General features: G+C 47.0%; 2 protein-coding genes across 4 annotated transcripts; both read right to left on the bottom strand.

The window, feature by feature from the left end:
* Window positions 1-363: 363 nt before the first annotated feature.
* Window positions 364-12,566, bottom strand: PHKG2 (phosphorylase kinase catalytic subunit gamma 2). 3 transcript variants are annotated; one of them, XM_035135269.2, is made up of 10 exons: window positions 12,407-12,566; window positions 9,133-9,261; window positions 8,664-8,839; window positions 7,538-7,592; window positions 6,798-6,863; window positions 6,511-6,674; window positions 6,115-6,205; window positions 5,364-5,517; window positions 2,603-2,728; window positions 364-1,318 (listed from the first exon to the last, which is right to left on the bottom strand). In XM_035135269.2, the coding sequence occupies exons 2-10, from the start codon at window positions 9,225-9,227 to the stop codon at window positions 1,034-1,036; spliced, it is 1,212 nt and encodes a 403-aa protein (XP_034991160.1). In that variant the 5' UTR covers window positions 9,228-9,261; window positions 12,407-12,566; the 3' UTR covers window positions 364-1,033. The 3 variants fall into 3 exon arrangements, with proteins under 3 accessions (XP_034991160.1, XP_034991159.1, XP_034991162.1); XM_035135268.2 differs by having other exon boundaries at window positions 12,367-12,417; XM_035135271.2 differs by lacking the exon at window positions 12,407-12,566 and adding an exon at window positions 12,286-12,384.
* A 1,849-nt stretch (window positions 12,567-14,415) lies between these two features.
* On the bottom strand, window positions 14,416-18,221 carry TMEM265 (transmembrane protein 265). Its single transcript, XM_035135280.2, has 2 exons — window positions 17,123-18,221; window positions 14,416-15,837 (listed from the first exon to the last, which is right to left on the bottom strand). Exons 1-2 carry the CDS (start codon window positions 17,327-17,329, stop codon window positions 15,676-15,678), a joined length of 369 nt encoding a protein of 122 aa, XP_034991171.1. The 5' UTR covers window positions 17,330-18,221; the 3' UTR covers window positions 14,416-15,675.
* Window positions 18,222-20,237: the final 2,016 nt, after the last annotated feature.

The raw sequence follows: 20,237 nt of genomic DNA, 5'->3' as shown, positions 1-20,237 counted from the left end.
AGCAGAGCTGCTACACTTTGGGGGCGCTGTCTGAATTGTGGATGTACAAGTATTGCAGGCATCATGCATCCATGCTATCTCCCTCACTAAACCAGCTACTGGAGTGAAACTGATGCACTGCCTTTCTTCAGATTTTCTCTTGAGTCCCTTAGATTCCCACTCTGTGCAAATCCTGTCTTCTCAAGCTGAACTCTTTTCCCGTGGGTGCACACCCTTCCAGCAGCAACAGCATACCCCCACCCCCACCCCCCGAAACATTGAACACCCCTTGGATATTTCCCAGGAGAAATTCAACTTTGTGCCCTCTCCCAACTGAAAGGATATGGCCGCTTCTTGGGAAGCAAAGAAAGCCAAAGTCCGGCGTCAGTTTTGGTCACATTCCATTTTTATTCTATTTGTGACATCACGGATGTGGAAAGATGGCACATCCAGGTGGAAAATAAAATACAGTATAATCTACAGAGAAGGGTCGAGCCCAGTTCCTGCTAGTAGGGAAAGGGAACTCTGCAATTTCCAATCCCAATCCACCCCCTTCCTCCCTAGACCACCCATACTGGCTGTATGCAAGGATTGATCCCTCAGCAATGGTCAAATTGGCTGCTTTGAGGGGCAAGAGGTAGCAGGAGCAGGTCTCCTTACTGTGGGAAGAGATGCAAAGACAAAAAGTCCTTCTTCTGGCAACACACAGATAAGCCTCCCTAATCCATACACTTCTAACAATTCAGATGCTCTGTATTCTTGCCCTACACAGATCTCAAGGCCCTTCCCAGGTATGTTAGGGGACCCTTAGTTTCCGACAGCCACAAACTCGGGAATTCTTTCCAGAAGGCAAAGAAGTCCTTGTTCCCCAGGAAATTGGACCCCCTTCGCATGCAAGGATGAGGATACCTCCCCCCCCCCACAGGAGGTACTTGCTGTATCCCCAAAGAAGAGATGGAAGGTGGTGGGACAGTTCTTGAAGTGGCTTCTGCCTCCTTTCTTCGCTCAGGGACCCAGTGATTCCACAGTTCCACAGGGAGCAGCAACTAGGTGTTTAGTTGGGAGGGTCGTCCACCACAAACGCAGGGGCTTCCTCCCCCTCTGTGCTGAGCAACACAAGCTGGATGGCCTTGGGGACATTTTCAAAGAGGGCAGCCCGGTTCTGCTGCTCACCTTTCTTGACCCAGTGCCCATAGATGCGGAAGGCGCACGCGTCAATCAACTTGCGCACCCCCTTGAGCGCATAGGGGTCGCACATGAGCATCTCCTTGGTGACCGGCCGCACCCGCCGGTAGTTGGAGACGATGCGGATAGAGGCCCGCACAGTCCATGCAAGAACCTATCGCGGGAAAGAGATGGGAATAGTGTCAATATGGGAAGCGAGACCTAGAAGGTTAGCAGGAGAGAACATCAGCACTTGCTGTGCCAGACTAAGACCCACCTGGTCCAGCATTCTTATTTATCAATTCATTAATTTAAATGATTGTAATCCACGCTTTCATAAAGTATATCAAGGTAGCTTACAACGGATAAAGTATAATAAAACCAGTGTATAAGTATCAATAAAACAACAGTAGATACTGGTTGGTTTTTTTTAAAAAAAGTTCCTATTGTGAAGAGCGGTCTAAACAGTAGTTTTCAGCAGACTGAAATAAGGCATTTTCCTGCCAAACCTCTTCTGAATATGGAGTTCAGCAGGGCAGGGTCTAAAGGCACAGCCTCTAGTGAAGGCCAAATGAAACTCAAGGGCCTGGGCAACCTCCAGATGAGAGCAGATCTTTTCTAAACTGTGTGCCGTGAGTCACGACACATTGGTTTATCAGCTGCTGTGTGTAGGTGTGTCACGCAAACACTCTCCACACTTGTCCTGGGGCTGGAAAGGGGTTTTTTTAACAACTGGTTTGCTAGTAAAACTGAATTACTGTCACAACATGATGCACGCCTTAAAAGTGTGTCGCCAACATGAAACGTTTGGAAAACTGCGTTAAAGAGGATCTCTGTGATCAAGGGGGAGTATAATGCATGAGACCATCCTGAACGTACTTTGCACCCAAGTTGTTTAGGGCTTTGTGAATTAACCTGGCCTGGTAGCAAATAAACAACCACTTCTCCAGTGTGGCTTCCCGGGTGCTTCTGGGAAGTCAACAAATGGGACATAAATGCAACAGCCCTCTCTCCTCCTCCTGCTCCTCAGCAAGTGGTATTGAGAGGCATGCTGCTACCTCTGATCCCATATCATAAAGCAATCATGACCACTACCTATTGATAGACATCCTCCATGCATCAGTGACAACGGACTAGGGAAGAAACAAGTGGAAAGACCCACAAAGTTTCAGGCATATTACCAGAAAGCTATAAAGCACCAGCAGTGAAAGGAGACGATCAAATTGGGAAGGGGGATGCACACAAACTGACTAAGAAGCCCTAATTGATCAGTCATGCTGGTTTTGGTCAATTCACTGATTACATCTGCGTTTTTTAAAAAAATGGTATGAAGGAAAAAGGCGAACACATTGTTTTTAGAAAACGCCTGCACATGTTGCAGCAGGGACCACCTTAGCATAAATGTTTCCTCCTGTGCGGGAAACATTTGCATGGCAGGAGGAAGGATCAAGAGACTTGCCCTGAATGCGTGGTGCGGATTGAAGAGCTGGCGTTTGCGGCCGCCGTACTGCTGGAAGAAGGGGTGCTGCAGGGCCTGCTGAGCTGTCAACCGTTCTTCTGGATCCACCTGCAGCAGTCGTGAGATCTGCCAAACACACACAGACAGTTGGGCAAGAGACATTTGGGGGAGAGGGGCATTTATTTGGCGCCCAATGTAGAAGGCTGAGAGTGGCTGGGGAGACTCAGCCAGATGGGCGGGGTACAAATAATAAATTATTATTATAAATTATTATATTCAGGGGCAAATAATAATAATCTGTTTCATCCCACCCTTCCTGCAAGAAGCTCAATACAGCATGGGCGGTTCTCACTCTGCAAGCTAAGTTAGGCTGGGAGATAGGGTTAAAGTCTTCCAATGAGTTCTGTGGCTAAATGGATATTTGAACCAGGATCTCCTCCGGTCCTACTCTGATACTCTCTGACCAATACACGTTGACTTTATCGCTTAGTTGTGAGTTTTTCCACAGACTCTCACTTCTTCAACTCCCTCTGTCAATCTACTTTGCCAAACACTTCATGTCACTAGCTGCCAATCAGGGCCTTTTTTCTGCAATGGAATCTTGTTTTTTAAACCTGCCAATTAGGGCAGAGGTGAAAGTACTGGAAGCCTCAGGAATCAAGTTCACCACAAAGCGATCATCTATTAACATGGGCAACAATTGCTGGGATCTCTTCTACCCCACTGTTGACACATTTCAAGAGATGAATCTTAAAGCTGAGTAAATCAGAAAAATAATAATCCTGAGAATGTTGGTTCTCTTTCTAAAGGGAAAAACAAGTTTTTAGTTCTCAAGGCCTAGAAGATACACTTTGAAAATATAGAGGCTGCTGAAATATGTGACGCTTGAATTGGGAAACAAATACCGTAGGATTTTAGGAGGTAAAGGGCAGGGATCCCTGTGTTACTCTTTGCTCCTCCCCATAACCAAAACCAGAATACTATAAAATATACAAACAGTTTTGAATTGTGTAAAGATACTGGATTTTTTTAAAGCAGAGATTAAATGTAAGAAGGTTGTTACAATAGCAGTATTTGATTTAAAAAATGGTTAATTGTGTGAAGAAGCAGGGAAACCCAGCATTTTGCTTCTGGCTGAAGTCAGAAAATATATAATGTATGTGGGTTCAGCTGGCAGTCTTGCCAGGGCTAGTTTCAAAATACCAGATTTGGCTCCATACTTGCTAGGTTTACAGTTAATGGCAGTTAGCTGTGGACTCTACCTTTTATTAGGGTCAAGTGAATTGAAAAAGTCAAATAGTGATAGGTCCTTTCGTGGGCATTCCGTTCGAATGATTGGTCCAATGAGGACTCGGAACTCCAGAAAGAACCCAATGATTGGCCAGAGGGAGTAAATATAAGGGCAGACACAGCATTCTTTGGGAGCAGTTGGTCAGGAGATGAGAAAGAGTCGGAAGATGAGCTTAGAACCACAGGAGACAGGGACTAAGGGAGGCCAGCCAGGAGAGGTAGTTTTCCAGGATGGTGTCTGACCAGAGCGGCCAGCAGCTGACAGTGGGCCTCACGAAGGAAAAAGACTTCAGAGGCAGCACCATGATGGCTGAGTCTTCAAGTGCCAGACCAGAAAAGAGATTTCTGAAGAAAACTGAATCAGGCCGATCAGGGGGTGAGCAGAAGTCTCAAGAGATGGGAGTTCAGTCTGACTAACAATTGAGACACGCTTAGCTACCTTGTGCTCTTTCAGTAATACCCTGACCAGAGCAGTGGATAAATGGAGATCTGGCTATCAGGTCGGCATAGGGATGAGAAATAGGACAATGATGTAGCAACCTTTTTTGAGCCAACACCAGATTTAAAGTAATGGTAACATATTTTGGCAATCATCAAACTATGTAGGTGATGATGATGGGACGCGGGTGTCGCTGTTGGCGGTTCGAATCGCCGCGATGGGGTGAGCTCCCATTGCTGGGTCCCAGCTCCTGCCAACCTAGCAGTTCGAAAGCACGTCAAAGTGCAAGTAGATAAATAGGTACCACTCTGGCGGGAAGATAAACGGCGTTTCCATGTGCTGCTCTGGTTCGCCAGAAGCGGCTTAGTCATGCTGGCCACATGACCTGGAAGCTGTACGCCGGCTCCAGCTCCATTTGTTCCATGCCTCTAATCTGCTACTCCATGTAGTAACATATTTTGGCAATCATCAAACTATGTTGTTAAATAAATACCTGCATTAAAGCCATGATTTTATATTAAATAAGCTTTAATGCATATTTGTTTAGGGAAGCTTTTAATGTTTAATAGATTATTGTATTTTAATATTCTGTTGGAAGCCACCCAGAGTGGCTGGGGAAACCCAGCCAGATGGGCAGGGTATAAATAATAAATTATTGTTGTTGTTGTTGTTACTACTATTATTACTATTATTACTATTAATATTACAAGCCTCCAGCTCCATTTGTTCCATGCCTCTAATCTGCTACTCCATGTAGTAAAAGGTTAAAGCAACCAGCTGGAATTAAATAGTGGCAGCTATAAATTAAAAAGTAGGAACACTGTATATAAACTGTTTTAGACAGGGATCCTGTAGGATTTAATAAGAAACTGGTGGGAAGACAAATCCCAGTTGGGCCCAGCTGGTAAGATCCTTCACAATACCACATTGCAGAAGTCTTTTTTTCTGGGCACAGCTGTTTCCTAAAAGGAGATGTTGAATGTACATGTAGCTCGAGTTGTGTTACAAAAGATGGGATTGTCACCATCTTACCAGATCTTTGACTGTGTCGGACCGGTCATCCCACTCAGGGGAGCCAAACTGGTATCGCCCTTCCATGATCATCCGAAGCATCAGCATCTGCTTACGGTGCCAAAAAGGAGGAGAGCCAGCCAAGAGGGTGAAAAAGATGACTCCACAGGCCCAACTTCAGGGAAAGGAGGAGAGAGCTTTATTTCCTGCACCCTTTTCCCAAAACACCAAAATTGGAGAACAGCAAAGCAGAAAGACTAAGGAATATTGGCCGAGGAAGCACCCTATACAATTTGTGCAGCTTTTTGGAATCTTGAAAATATTATTTTATCATTTATTTATTTGTTTTAAATTACTATGCTTCATCCATGGGAAACGGTCAAAATATTGTTCCCCTTCAAAACAACAACAACACAAAACCCAATCCATATTTTGCTTCCAGACTCAAGTACGTAAGAGCATGCGGAATCTTGTCAATGGGTGTAGCTGTTCTGCCAACTATAGAGTAAGATGGTAGAGTTCCAAGCTATTTTCAAATAGTGACTGTGTGGTGAGCAACAAGGGGACAGAGGGACAGAACATGGTGAGAGAACAACTGATTCCCCCCTCCCATTCCCTCGGGCAAAAGAACAGGGAGCAGACACCTCTCTCTCAGAACAGGTATAAAGACCCAGCTGAGCTTTGGCTCTTGTCATGGGACATCCTTCACCCCTCCTTCCCAAAAAACTATCCCTCCGCCAAGGGGGACAGGTGTTAGCTAGATGTCACTTACAGGTCCACTTCCTTTCCATAGCCAAGGTGGGTCTCATCCATGGAGCATTTCAGGATTTCTGGGGCCAGGTAGCCAGGGGTTCCACACAGCTCTAAGAGGAAGTAGTTGGAAATTACAGAGATGCATAAGGTTTGGTGCCCAAGAATCTCAAATCAGGAGTCACTGCTAGCAGGAGCTGTGTAAGTCAAAACAGCTCATAGCAGAATCACAGAATCTGTAATGTTGGAAGGGTCCACAAGAGTCATCTAGTCCAACCCCTGCAATGCAGGAATATTTTGCCCAACATGGGGCTTGAACCCATGACCTAGAGATTAAGAATCTCATGCTCTACTGACTGAGCTACCAATGAGCTGGTCTGCCCTATAGAGACGTGTACTCAGACTGGCCCATCCCCACCTCGCAGCTTCTCCCCTGGCTTCAAGTGGCAGGAAAAGCCAAAATCCGAGAGTTTGATGTTCAGCTGGTCATCCATGAGGATATTCTCGGGCTTGAGATCTCGATGGATGATATTATTGGTGTGAAGGTAGCTCACGGCGTCCAAGAGGGCTCGCATGATACACCTGGAAGAAGAGAGACACAAGTTGCAGGAGCCTCCACTTCTCAGATCATCGCAGAAAAACAGCTGGAGCCGGGCAAAGAGAGCTTCTGCCTCTCCAGCTCCAGCAGAGGGTACGGCACATTACCTGGTCTCCTTCTCGCTGAGGGTCACCTTCTCCGTAAGGTAGTCAAAAAGCTCCCCGCGTCTCATCCTGTCGGGGGAATGTGAGATGGAGTAAATCTACATGCAATGGAGGTGGAGAGCCCCATCTCCTCTTCCTACTCATTTACAATGTCTTACTAAAATACCTCTACAGTGGTACCTCAGGTTACAAACACCTCGGGTTACAGACTCTGCTAACCCGGAAGTAGTACCTCAGGTTAGGAACTTTGCCCCAGGATGAGAACAGAAATGGTGCCGGTGCCGCGTGGTGGCCACAGGAGGCCCCATTAGCTAAAGTGGGACCTCAGGTTAAGAACAGACCTCCGGAATGAATTAAGTTCGTAACTAGAGGTACCACTACTTATCTACACCGAAGAGGATTTTCAGAGGCACAGCAGCAAGCACACGGGCATTGTGAGTTTGAAAGCAGCACCACTTCAGCCCGCAAAGGTCGAGAAGTCTAGCAGCAGAAATCCACTGCCTCTGCCAACTTCCCTTTTCAACAGCTATTATGGCTCTTCCACCCATTACTTCTCAAAACCAGACTGATCGCCATCTTGGAAGGAGAGGGCCTGTAATATGCAATGGGAAAGTACGTCTCTTTATTTTTCCTTTTAATCCCTCTTGGGAGGGTCAAGACCCACAACAGCTACAAGGGCGTTTCCCATCTTGGTGAGAACAGGGTGGATCAGCAGCTCCTCTTTTCAATAGCTTGTTACTTACAAGTCAAACACCAGGAACATGAAGGCAGATGACTCATAGGAATCTATCAGAGTAACTAGAGAGGGAGAGAGAGAGAGAAGGAGGGGAAAGAGGGGGATTGGGTTATACAGTTCAAGCGCTGATTGCTTCACTGACGTAAGATGGCAGGAAACAGCTCCAGCTCAGTGCCTGGAGACAGGCAGCTACAATGAAAGAGAGCATGGCCACAGTCTTATTGTGCTAACAGCGCTGCGTAGCTTTAGGGATGGGGGAATCTACCGCCCTCCTGCATGGCCAATGGTAACAAATTATGAGAGCTAGAGTCCCACAGCTTATGGGAGGCGGTCACAGGTTAGACACTGCTGAAGTAGGCAGTGGAGGGTGTGTTCATCCCTTTCAGCAGTAGGGTAGGAGAGCTGGGGGGGGAATCACATTTGACAACCAATGCACCCCTTTGGTTTCAGATGGTACATGGCTAGGTGAGTCTAAATTTTTTCATGGCCTTCTATCAGGGGGCTCATTTACCAGAAGTAATGCATTTACTGTTAACTCTGGAATGTGTATACTCTATATTCTGACCAAACTAAGACTCCTGATGTAAATTTTGCTCTTGCTCTTCTGTCAATTGACCAAATTGCCACTCCCCAACAGACCTCCCTTGCTCCTTTCAACTCCCCCCCTTCCCACTTTGCTACATTCCACACTCCCAGCAATCTCCTGCTCCCCACCCCAATGCAAACCCTAAACATGGTTTCCTCCATTCCGACAACAATTAAGAGCAGGGGCTCCAATTCTCATTACCAGCCTGCATAGCCAGCGGTCAAGGATGATGGAAGTGGCAGCCCAGCAACATCCAGAGGGTCACCGGTTCCCCATCCCCGATTTAGGAGTGTGCAGGACGAGGTCACACAATGATGATTAAGGAAGTAGAGTTGGGCACAGATGTCAACATGGCGGTGTTGCTGTGAATGTTGAGATCATCAACATGGTGGAAGGCCTAGATGCTGGGGGGGGCAGGGTTCATTGGGGGGCAACTATACAATATAAAATTACATTTGAGAAAAGACTAGGGTTTCAGAAGGAGGCCCAAATATCGGGATGCACATTTGGGTTACAGAGATGCTGGGCTGGGTGGGTAGCCACTCACTGATGTAAGGGTGTCCGGAGACCTGGCGCAGGATTTCAATCTCTTTGCCTGTCGATAAACGCACTTCCTCCAGCTGCTGTGCGGTCATGCGTTCCGGAGTGACCTCAATAATCTTCACCGCATACTCCTGGCCTGTCTGCTTGTGTATGCAGCGCCGGACCACGCTGCTGACACCCCTGCAAAGGAGCAGAGGTGAACAAACAGCAAGAGAAACGTCAAGTTTCTAAGAAATATTGGCTCCACGGTGGGAAAGAAATGTAGGACAGAGGTTGGAAAGCCATAACTCCTCCAGATGTTCTGGACTACAATTCCCATCATCCCTTATTACTGGCAATGCAGGCTGCTGGGAGCTGAAGTCCAACAATATCTGGAGGGAAACAGTTTATCCACTTGTGATGTAATGGGTCCCCACCTCAGCACATCATTCAATCCATGATTACCCACCTCCCCATCCTGACCCACGCCTCACCTGCCTATTACATCCTTAGGGTCATATTTCTGGTAGAACTCTTTGGCTCCAGCCCAGTCTGGAAGCTCATCTTCTAGACCCACGTCCCGAGTCATCCTATTGTAGATGTGGAATGCTCTGGATCAAGAGCTGAAAAGCAAAGGGTGATGGCAGCAGTGATATTTAGACAGCTGAATACTTCAAGCAACAGCTACACAATAAAAGACTTTTTGAAAGGTCAACATGGAAGGTGGAATGCAAGGAATGCAACACAGCAGATGGAGAGTTAAGAAGGGCAGTAAACATAAGAGGCAAAGGGTGTCTGATGTCAGGGGAGGCAGGTAGAGACATGCCAATTACCATGCCACTTTCAGGGGAGTTGTGGAAGTGAGAAAGGAGAATGACCTAGTCTTGGTCATCACTGGGAAGTAACCATTGGTAGGGCATAGTTGACAATTTCATCAGACACATTTCAGCCATCAAGTTATCAAGGCCTCCAACAAAAATCACAGGTCATGAAGCCTCCTCCCTTTAGACAATCAGACTAGTCAAAATCAACAAGTTGGAGGACTGCAATATGGCTGCATCAGATTTCCCCAAATAGGGAGGGAAAAGGTCAAAAAGCCTGAATCAGCTCTCTGGCACAACCACAATGACGATATAAGCACAGCAAGACTGCAGGCGGGAGTAGATTGCAGAACTGATCTTAGGGAGATTGCTCTTCAAATGTCAGGCGTGAATGGTGCAGCTTATATCCTTTGTTTTCCATCCTCATACTGCAGCAATTCTGATATTTCTTCAAGCAACTTGGACCAACATTTCAACTGCCTTATAACCCTATGAGGTTAATCTGTGCTAAACCCCGCAGAGATTATGAACTCAGATCTCTGCAATGCAGCTACCATCCAAAACATTCTGACTGCCACTGTGGAGCTTCATCTATATATATAAAAATGTTAAAAACGTGAAAGTGTGTGTTCCACTTTTCTCCGTAACCGCTTGACCGATCGTCCTGAAATTTTGACACAACAATCCAGGCCACTCCCCGACCGTTGTTAGAAAAAAAAATCCCTCAAATTTCACACCTGGGCAGGTATAAACCTGCTTTTCCACAAAGTAAAACAGCGCCCTCAAGTGGAATTCCTCCCACAGTACACGCCCTCCCTTCCTGTGAAATCTACACCACACCCACAAACCAAATAATGACATCATCAACCAAGCAACTGAAACCACCAAGGTGGCCATTATCAGACCCCTAGGCCCCTGCCAGGCTGCTAGGCCCCCACAAGGCCCGGGGGGGGGGGAGAGGACGAGCGCCCGGATCGCAGGTCGCAGCACGGCCTTTGTTTTATGTAGGCCCCTGCCAGGCCGCCAGGCCCCCACTAGGCCCGGGGGGGTGGAAGGGTGACTGCCCGGGTCGCAGGCCGCAGCACGGCCTTTGTTTTATGTAGGCCCCTGTAAAACAGGGGGACTCTGAGGCTCAGGGAGATCTGAAGGGGGCCTATTATCCTCCATTTGACAGACTAACACACAGCAACGCGTGCAGGGCCAGCCAGTCTGAAATAAATATGCATAAGATTGCACTGTGTGTTAAATAGCCATCTACTACATCCCCATGGGGACGCAGGTGGTGCTGTGGGTTAAACCACAGAACCTAGGGCTTGCCGATCAGAAGGTCAGCGGTTCGAATCCCTGCTACGGGGTAAGCTCTCGTTTCTCGGCCCCAGCTCCTGCCAACCTAGCAGTTTGAAAGCGCATCAAAATGCAAGTAGATAAATAGGTACCGCTACAGCAGGAAGGTAAACTGCGTTTCCGTGCACTGCTCTGGTTTGCCAGAAGCAGCTTTGTCATGCTGGCCACATGATCTGGAAGCTGTACGCCGGCTCCCGCGGCCAATAACACAAGATGAGCGCCGCAACCCCAGAGTCGTTCATGACTGGACCTAATGGTCAGGGGTCCCTTTACCTTTACATCCCCATGACTCTGAGATTTCTTTAGTCTTTCAAAATAGACCCTTACAACCATGAGTTTGAAACAATACACTGTAATTACATCTCCTGGGTATCAATACAAATTAGGAAAATAAAAAGAGCCTGCTGGGTTGGACCAATAATCTGGCCATTATCCTGTTCTCATAGTGGCCAGCCACATGCCTATGAGAAGCCCGCAAGCAGGACCTGAGCACATCCTGTGGTTTATAGCAGCTGGTATTCAAGATCACACTGCTTCTGATCATGGAGGCAGAGCATAGCCAAATAAGAACAGTTGTAGGGAACCTTTTTTCAACCACATTCCCTTCTAGACAAGTTTCTGGGGGCTACATGCCCCATGCAGCATGCAGGGCTGGACAGGCCCAAACGCAAAAGTAGGAGGGGCAACAAGTGTCAATATAACCTTTGAACATTAGGCTACTTCCTACAAACACACACACACACATCTCTACCCTCCATTCAGGGAAGCAAAGATGCATCATGAGAGTTCTAGGACACATTCCAGCCAGGCAAAACCATTCAAAGCAGGGCCCATAAGGGGTCTAGCTGGGGAGAGTCCTGAGGGCCAGATAGAGAGGTTGGGAGGGCTATAAGACCATATTCGGGCCCTGAGCATGAGGTTTCCCACCCCTGAATCAGAATAAACATGCACTGACAACAGGCTTGGCAGGATAGATTTTATGATCCAGATTGTGCACAGGAGCATAGCATATCACAATCCCTATTAAACAATTACATCCCTACTAAGCAATCCCTATTACATTATCTGGAGTGTATAACCCCTTCTACAAGATCTCCAAACCCATAATACCCTTCATTCTTTCCCCATCCCAGGACTTCCCCTTCTAAAAACATCTGCAATACTGGACTACCTTGAAGGACTGGTGTAAGGATTACTAAAACAGCCCTTTGTTCATTATATACATAACGACCGTTTAAAGTATAATACTATAATTTATGCAGCGGCTGAGACAAGATACCCATCCTGTTTATCCTGGAAGTCCCCTTCCCAAGGCTCAATTCAGAGCCACGCAGAGGTGGAAAATTCACTCTGTTTATACTCAGAGGCACTCTGTCCGTAGATTTCAGAACCGTGGCCTAGCACTGTCAACAGGTTCCGGGGCTCATGAGAGCCCCAGGGTGAAATGAAGCCTTGCCTATCGGTCCAGCCCTTCCGAGTTACCTCCTCCTCCTCTCTCCAGAGGGATTCCTCACACCGCCCAGCCCCGCCCACGCACGCGGAGGGACTCCCCGAGATCCTCACCCGGCAGCGCCGTTGCTGGGTGCGAGTGAATGACCCCCACCTGCAGCCGGCGACTCCCAGGCTCCGCCTCCTCTTCTTTCTGATTGGTCCGTCGCGTTCCAGAGGCGCGGCCGGGCCGTAGCACCAATCGGCGAAAGGAGAAAACAGGGTGTGTCGAGACGGCCGAAGGCCAGCATCCAGTGAGTGGACGGATGAAGAAGTAGCGCTGTCAGCGGCAGTAGCCAATCAGCGCTAAGGTGAAGAAATATGGGGCGGGGATTAAAAGAGGAAGCGACTGTTTCCGAACGGCAGCCGGGGAGGGGAGAATGCTCAGCCAATGAGCGAAGCCACGGATGGGCGGGCGAAGGAAGCGCGTTATTGACATGCGAGTTGACCCATCGGCTGCTCGTATTGAGGAACAGCGCTGAGGGGAGGAGCTCAGAATCTGAAGTCTGGGGAAAACAGCGGCCAATCGCGATCGGAAGTGGGCGGGAGCAGAACATTGGGGTTATTCAGGGTTTCACAATCGCGATACTAAAGGTCAGAATGAGGTCATAGCTACTACTTCCCTACTTCCCCAAAACGAAAAAAAACGAAAAATACACCACGGTCTCTCTACGGAGCAGGAGGGAGTTTGTGCATTTTATTTCTGTTTCCTGGGTGGTCCTGTCGTGTCTTTAAGTTTGGGGCAAATCAGGAGTTTGGTTGTGAACAAAATGAGATGATAATGATGATGAGTCCATCTTTCCTGCAAGGAGCTCGAGGCAGCACATATTTTCTTCCTACCTCCTCTTCCAATCTTCACAAGTCTTGTGACGTGAGTTCTGGCTGACAGAGAATGACCCGCCCAAGGTCACTCATCGCTCATCATGGATGAATAAGCATTTGAACCTGTGTCTCCCTGACCCATCATTTTAACCTCAATTTCACAGTTGGTCTTCGGGTTTCCTGCACCAAATAAATTGCTCCATCCCATGACATCCATAGGGAAAGAAAACCCCTCCAGCAGAACACCCACTCACCCAGAGGCAGCTACACAAAGTGTAAAAGAATTCCTTGGGCCAAAAGGCTTTCCCTCTCCTTCTGCATATGCAAATCAAACTACATGGCCTCTACTCCACCCCAAATTTTGCCATGACAGCGCTGTGATCTCTAACGTGCAGTAAGAATCGCTCACTCTCTTCGTAAGGTGGGAGGGAGGGGGTTATTGGTTGGTTGTTTTTTCTTGTGTTTATCATGTATTTTTAGGTCGTGAACCAACCTGAGATTTGCAGATGAAGAGCGGTATACAAATGTCATATAAACAAATAAATAAATAACACGTGCCTACCACTCAGGTACAGTTACATCCGTTGTCAGACCAGCATCTATCAGTAGTGGCTATACAAGTGCTGTTATTAATGTTTTTTTCATTAAGCCTCTCCCTTGGAACCTACCTGTAACAAGTATTCAGAGATTAAAATAGTTGTGAATGTTAACACCTTTCATCTCAGCTAAGGATCCTAAGCCTGACTGACCCCCCCAACCATTCTCGCCTCCAATTAAAACATGGCTGAAGCCCCTTCTCTGCATATTGTATGTTACATTAATTTAACTTTTTAATTGTCTGCCCTGCTCCGTAACAAGAAAACAACAAATAATATTGGAGTGGCACCTTAACAACTTGGATTTCTCATACATCTGCTGGTTTGCACAGCGTCACAAGGTGCTGCCGTTGTTTCCTCAGTTTGAAGCAGGGTGGGTTCATAAACTGACAAAGGCAATTTCACTCCCTTTTAAGTTAATATTTAAAGGAATGTTTACTCTCACAATGGGCTTGCCTGCACTTGGAGAATAGCTGCATCTTATACATGCTCAGCAGGTGGGACGTGGATGGTGCTGTGGTCTAAACCACAGAACCTAGCTTGCCGATTGGAAGGTCAGCAGTTCGAATCCCCACGACAGGGTGAGCTCCCGTTGTTTGGTCCCAGCTCCTGCCCACCTAGCAGTTTGAAAGCACATCAAAGTGCAAGTAGATAAATAGGTACTCTCTGCTCTGGTTCGCTAGAAGCGGCTTAGTCATGTTGGCCACATTACCCGGAAGCTGTCTACGGACAAACGCCGGCTCCCTCAGCCTATAGAGCGAGATAAGCACGCAACCCCAGAGTCGTCCGCAACTGGATCAGGGGTACCTTTACCTTTTATATATGCTCAGCATCATCATGTTTCTGAGCAGGCCATTACTGGTGAGCAGATGTGAGTAAGAGGCACTGACATGATGGGGCAGACCCACACGTTTAGAGAACATGTGGATCTGTCCCACAACATCAATGCATTTTTAAATCAGATGACTTCCCGCAAAGAACCATGGAAGCCATAGCTCGTTAAGGGTGCTAGGAATTTGTAGCCACCTCCAACCACCAAGGCCAGGCAGAGGCAGCAGCTGGAAGAAAATAAGTGGTGGTGCAGTGGCAGGATCTCCTGCCCTCTGAGGAGCTTACTAGAAGTGGGTCACTTCAGGTCACCTCACTGTTGCACTGGCTATGGGACTACAACTTCTATCATCCCTGACCAATGGCCATCCCAACTGGGGCTGATGAGAGTTGGAGTTCTACCACACCTGGCAGGGGGCACAACTATTCCTGCCACTAGACCCCAAGTCCAATGTTTTATTTGTTTCTTCCAGCCCTACTCCTGTAATGGCCACCCAAGAGACAAGTGGAACAAAACAAAACAAAAAACACCACCCCCATAAAAATCACAGTAGTGCAACTGTTTATTTGTATTTTTGCATATAAAATTAATGAGCAGAATAAACATGCTTATTGAAAATAAATAAATAAATAAAAGATTGAAGCAAGAAACACAGCACAGTGCAGAAAGTATGTTCCTGTGTTTCCAATATCCTTCAGTTCCAAGGGAGTGGATCCTAGCACTTACGTGCAGGAGCAAAACCTGAAGCAGGACAGAGCACATACTTTGTCCCAAGCAGAACTCAGGCATATCCCAGCTACGCTAGAGCTTAAAGAAGAGGCACTTCCCAGCTCAGAGCAAAGCCCCCTCTAGTCCAGCATCCTGTATTCCACTGTAGCGAACCAGATATATGTCCATAGAAGCAGTCCATAAAAGCAAGCCATGGAGATCCAATGTCTGCAGCAGAAGCTGTTCTGTTTCTACAGTCTCCTAGGACCTCCACAAAGAAGGCTTTGACAAGAGTACACCAGACCAGGGTGCATGTAACAAAGACCCACATAATACCCACTTCTGCTCATTCCAGCTGGGCAAGTATGTGGGAACCAGAGGAGAAGATGGTCCTGGAAGTCCCAAGTCACATGTTCTTCAGGGTCATCATCATTCGGCTTGAGTTAAGAGGTAGGAAATGAGGTACACTGACACGGGCACCAGAATGATGAGGGACACCCAGACACTGATACTTAAGACAGACAATCTCCGGGACCTCCGAGCCCAGTCAGCCGCTGATACCTGGGAACCAGCCTTTTGCTTCTCACTAGCCTGGATGGGACAAAACCAAGAGAGAGAAGCTCATTATTGATGTCACTTATTTTTATTTTATTTTTAAAAAAAACAACTTACATTTTAGGTCTCCTCCTCTGGACTTACATCAGGTCTAAATTTCTTTGCAACCTCTGATCTTAGTAGCCTTGACCCAGATTAAAGCTATCTAAGCTTGTTGTATAATCTTAGAAGGGGCGTATGGACATGAAGGGGCATGGCTACGACTCTCATGAAGGGACCTGGCACTTCTGGATCTGCTGACTTCAAGGGGCCAACTTTCCAGGAATATCTGGCCTCTGTCACATAATGCCTGTCTTGCTGGGGACTCTAGGGCTCCTTTCACAGTTCAGGTGGGGTGGCTCGGCTGTCAGAGGGAAGGCATGGCCCAGAACACCTCCAACATCCCTTTCTGGCTGCACATTGCAGGGGAAGAAGATCAGTAGTGGTGGCAAGTCCTCTCAGGGAATCTCGTCCACCACCTCTGGCCTTGTTGAGGAATCCCAAGGGTTCTCTGGAGCAGACTCTCATTGCCAGATGGAACGCAACGATTGCCGTGCCTTGGTTTCAGATTGTACATCTCCACCGAGCATTCGCTGCAGTTTCACCACGTGACAATAATGTGTGGGAGCTTTCAAGGCAGTAAATATTGGCCTGGGTGGGGCAGTGAGGTGGCTCCTGCCCACGACTGCAATGCTGTGCTCAGGAAACATCTCACACACGCACCCCATTTAATATGTGGATCTATCATTTTGTTTCATTGATATGACAACCCTGGGTATACTACATCACTGGTTCTCAGTCACTTTTTACATCGCCTAACATAACTTTGGCATGCCTTTAATTTTTGAGCTGCCCATTTGTCCGGCTGCCCATTCTGTTTTGGTTTAAAGAGCACACTTGCAAGGACACAGGAGGCACAGCTACAGTTATTTATCTGGAAAGGAAGGCAAGAGAATGGCAGAAGCTGTTCAGATCCCAGCGGATTTTCGTCTGATCAGTAAATACATTTGGAAAGGCACAAGGTTTTCTCTAACCAAAGTGTACTCACAGTGGACCTAGTGGACTTAATGGATCCAAGTTTGCCACTCATTGTTCACTCATTTAAATGGCTCTACTCTGTGTATGATCAATATTGAACCCACTTCCCCTCCCTAAGCCTCCATTAATTCTTTCCCTAGAAAGAAAACTGATCCAAATACTGCACTGCACTTTCATTCATTTGGGGAAGGGCACCCCTTGTCCCACCCACCTGCATCCCTTGTCAAAGCAGCAGGTAACTCACCTTGACTGCATAGATCAGTGCTAGGACTCCGATGCAAGAGCAGCCACAGATGATGCTAAATATGGCCAGGCTGCGCAGTCTGTGTTTATGAAAAGAAGGGGGCTTGGCAGGCATGTCCTTCTCCTGGGTGTCTGCTGGGATCATCACGATGGTCTCTGCAGCATCTTGCCGAAGGGTCCCATTTTTGAGCTCCTGCTCTCCTTCCATAGCAACTGGCACACATAAAATTGCTGGTGTGCTGACAAGCCTGCTCTTTTCTCTCTGCTATTTCAATTATGAACCACGAGCAGTGATGATCTGAATCCACATTTGTGCTTCTAAATTCCAAGCCAGGAGCTTGAAATAGCTAGTGGAGAGTTCGATTTTAGAGGGCCAGGTTCAAACCCCACCTCTTCTGTGAATTCTCTGTACAGCACCGAGAAAGTGACTTTCGCTCTTGGCCTCAGGTTTCCTTTGTGTAAAATACCTGGGCGTATTATCGCCCTACCTCACCAGACTGCTGCAAAAGGAAACGTGGAATTCAAAGGAACGTCTTTCACAAGCTGAAAGTGTTCTAGAAATGATAAAGTACCAACGCCTGATAATTCACCTGAAGCCAAAAGGGTGTGATCCTCTTCATGCCTAAATAAGTCTAGTTCCTCAGTCATTAGTACAGCTCCTCTGAAGGAAGAAATATTGAGAATAGTCCAACATCTGCAGGCTGGGAGCTCACCTCTCAGAAACACTTTTATACACACCTGGCAGCTTCCGGTTTGTTTGGTTATTCATTTTTTTGGGCTGGGTCCCAGAATCTTTATTGGGTGAGGTCACTGTTGTTGGACCTGACTCAGGTACATACCGTAGGTTGCACATTCCTCCTGAGATCATACACTCCTTTCCTCTTTGTCTACAGGCTAGTGCTTCAGCTTAACTGGGTTGCGGTTCAGGGAAACTTAAGCGCAGGAATTTCACTTAATGCAGGAAATCTGAGAAATCAAAACTTGGGGGGTGGTCTCCTCAGCTGCTGAAGGGAGATCAGGCTGAAATGGTAAGGTAGGCAAAATTACCTGTTGGGAGGTGCCCAGAGTGGCTGGGGAAACCCAGCCAGATGGGCAGGGTATAAATAAAAAATATTATTATATTTTTATTATTATTATCATGATCCACAGCCTCTGGGAAAGGGAGGGAGGTGGTGGCACGAGTTAGCACTGTGGGTTCCTTCACCCCTTAACTTTTACACCTATCACTAGATTTTTATGACTTTTAAGTGCTTCCAAAAAAGAAAAGAGGGGGCAATACAATATTGCACCCACATATTTTTTTGTCTAGCCGCATTGACTTCAATTTTAGAGCTTTATAGTGTGGGGCACACTTACTGTAGCCTTCACAGTTGTTGTTTTGTTCCGTTCCCCCCAACTTTTATCCTAACAGAGATAGCAAATTCCCTCAGTAGCGAAAGGGACTCGAATTTTTCAACTCTCCTTTGCCAGTCCTTCAGATGCCTCAGGTCTGAGGCCTAGCACATCATGCTCCGAGGCTCAAGTGAGCTCAGCCTCCAGTTCTGCTCTCATGTAAATATGAAGAACCAAACTGCAGAACTCTAGAATGGTTGCACCTGCTGGTTTACACATGTAGATTTTTGCAATAACACAGGATTCTCCTTTCACCATAACTGATAATTTTGCATTAACTTCCAAGTACAGGTTTAACTCTTGGATTCTGCAAAATTTCACATTTTGATCCCCTGAAAGCACATTTTAGAAGACAAAAGGGGCATAAGAAAGGCTGACCCATCCAGTCCTCTCACTATCCCCTGCCAAAAGAACAAATGTTTCCTTTAAAAGTTGTTGTATTGTAATTACAATTAAGCAACTGTAGCACAGAGGAACTACAGTGGAACCTCGGTTTTCTAACTTAATCCGTTCCAGAAGACCGTTCAGCTTCCGAAAAGTTTGAAAACCAAGGATCAATGGGCTGGCTGCAGTCAAGGGGAAAAAATGAAAAATGCGGCTCAGCTGTTCGGCTTCCAAAAATCGTTTGAAAACCAGAGCAGTTACTTTCTGGTTTCGGCGTTCGGGAGCCGAAACGTTCCAAAATGGAGGCATTTGGGAACCGAAGTTTGACTGTACAGTTATCTGTTTAAATTAAGGACTTATTTCCTAGCATTACCTGTACCCATTTGGCCACTGCCCAGGTGGTTCTCATTTCTACAGCCACTCATATACAGTATTAGCCCCAAAGTGGGTTGTATGTTTCAGAGGAATGCAGCTGCTTGTTTTTTTTCACAAAACACTATGTTGTATAGAAAATCTACAGATCAGAAGGCTGTTGTGAGAGGAATATGCCAAAAATGAATCAAAAGGCCTAAAAAGTGTAAACGGGAAGTCCTAATTAACTGACTCATTGTTTACTCTTGGTTACTGTAGGCTTCGGAAGGTGTCATTCCTGACTGGCTACAAGAATGTGACCAAACTGGTCCCCCCCCCCCGGTTGTTCGTGGCATTACCTAGCAGTGGGAACTTTTGTGCAATTGTCCCATGCCTCAGCTGAGGCGTGTCCTTGTTTAGACTTGCCTGGGCCCATATTTGGTTCCTTGTTAATCTATTCTTGATCATGGTGCTTTCCAGATTATCAGATAAAAAACCTAGATATTGCAATAGCAAGGAACTAGCCCTTCTCCACCAACATGTGGAGGTAGTACAGGCCTCCATATTAATCCCCGCCCCCTGAAAGGTATAAAACCAAGAAGAAGCAACTTCTCTCCCCTAGTCAAGAGACATTAAGAGTCAGAGGACACACTCCAGCCAGTCAAAAAGACTTAGGGGGTGCAAAGCAGAGTCAATGAGGGGTACAGTCCAAGGACTGTCCCACAGGCTTGGTAAGTGGCTTGGAGGACTCCATTTGGTCCCTATGCCTAAGTTTCCTCGCCCCTATCAACACTGTTGATCAATTCCTTTTGGTACGAATGTTCTTGCACCAAAGAGGATGCCTCACCCAGAGTACAAAATAATTTAGGATGGATGCCCTGTTCAAGGGGGTGTGCCCTGTGAGGGACGCGGGTGGTGCTGTGGTCTAAACCACTGAGCCTCTTGGGCTTGTCGAGCAGAAGGTTGGCAGTTTGAATCTGCCCAACAGG

This window comes from Zootoca vivipara, chromosome 13 (genome assembly GCF_963506605.1).
Source record: "Zootoca vivipara chromosome 13, rZooViv1.1, whole genome shotgun sequence".
NCBI classification, from domain to species: Eukaryota; Metazoa; Chordata; class Lepidosauria; order Squamata; family Lacertidae; genus Zootoca; species Zootoca vivipara.
This window is presented reverse-complemented; position numbering and strand designations above follow the sequence as displayed.

Excerpts from the sequence above, each read along its gene's own strand:
- PHKG2 (XM_035135269.2), bottom strand. The coding sequence starts at position 9,227 with ATGACTCGGGACGTGGGTCTAGAAGATGAGCTTCCAGACTGGGCTGGA. Across the intron at positions 6,206-6,510 it reads GCCAGGGGAGAAGCTGCGAG|AGCTGTGTGGAACCCCTGGC; the intron begins GTGGGGATGGGC and ends ACTTCCTCTTAG. Across the intron at positions 5,518-6,114 it reads TATGGAAAGGAAGTGGACCT|TTGGGCCTGTGGAGTCATCT; the intron begins GTAAGTGACATC and ends CTTTCCCTGAAG.
- TMEM265 (XM_035135280.2), bottom strand. The coding sequence starts at position 17,329 with ATGGAAGGAGAGCAGGAGCTCAAAAATGGGACCCTTCGGCAAGATGCT. Across the intron at positions 15,838-17,122 it reads CACTGATCTATGCAGTCAAG|GCTAGTGAGAAGCAAAAGGC; the intron begins GTGAGTTACCTG and ends TGTCCCATCCAG.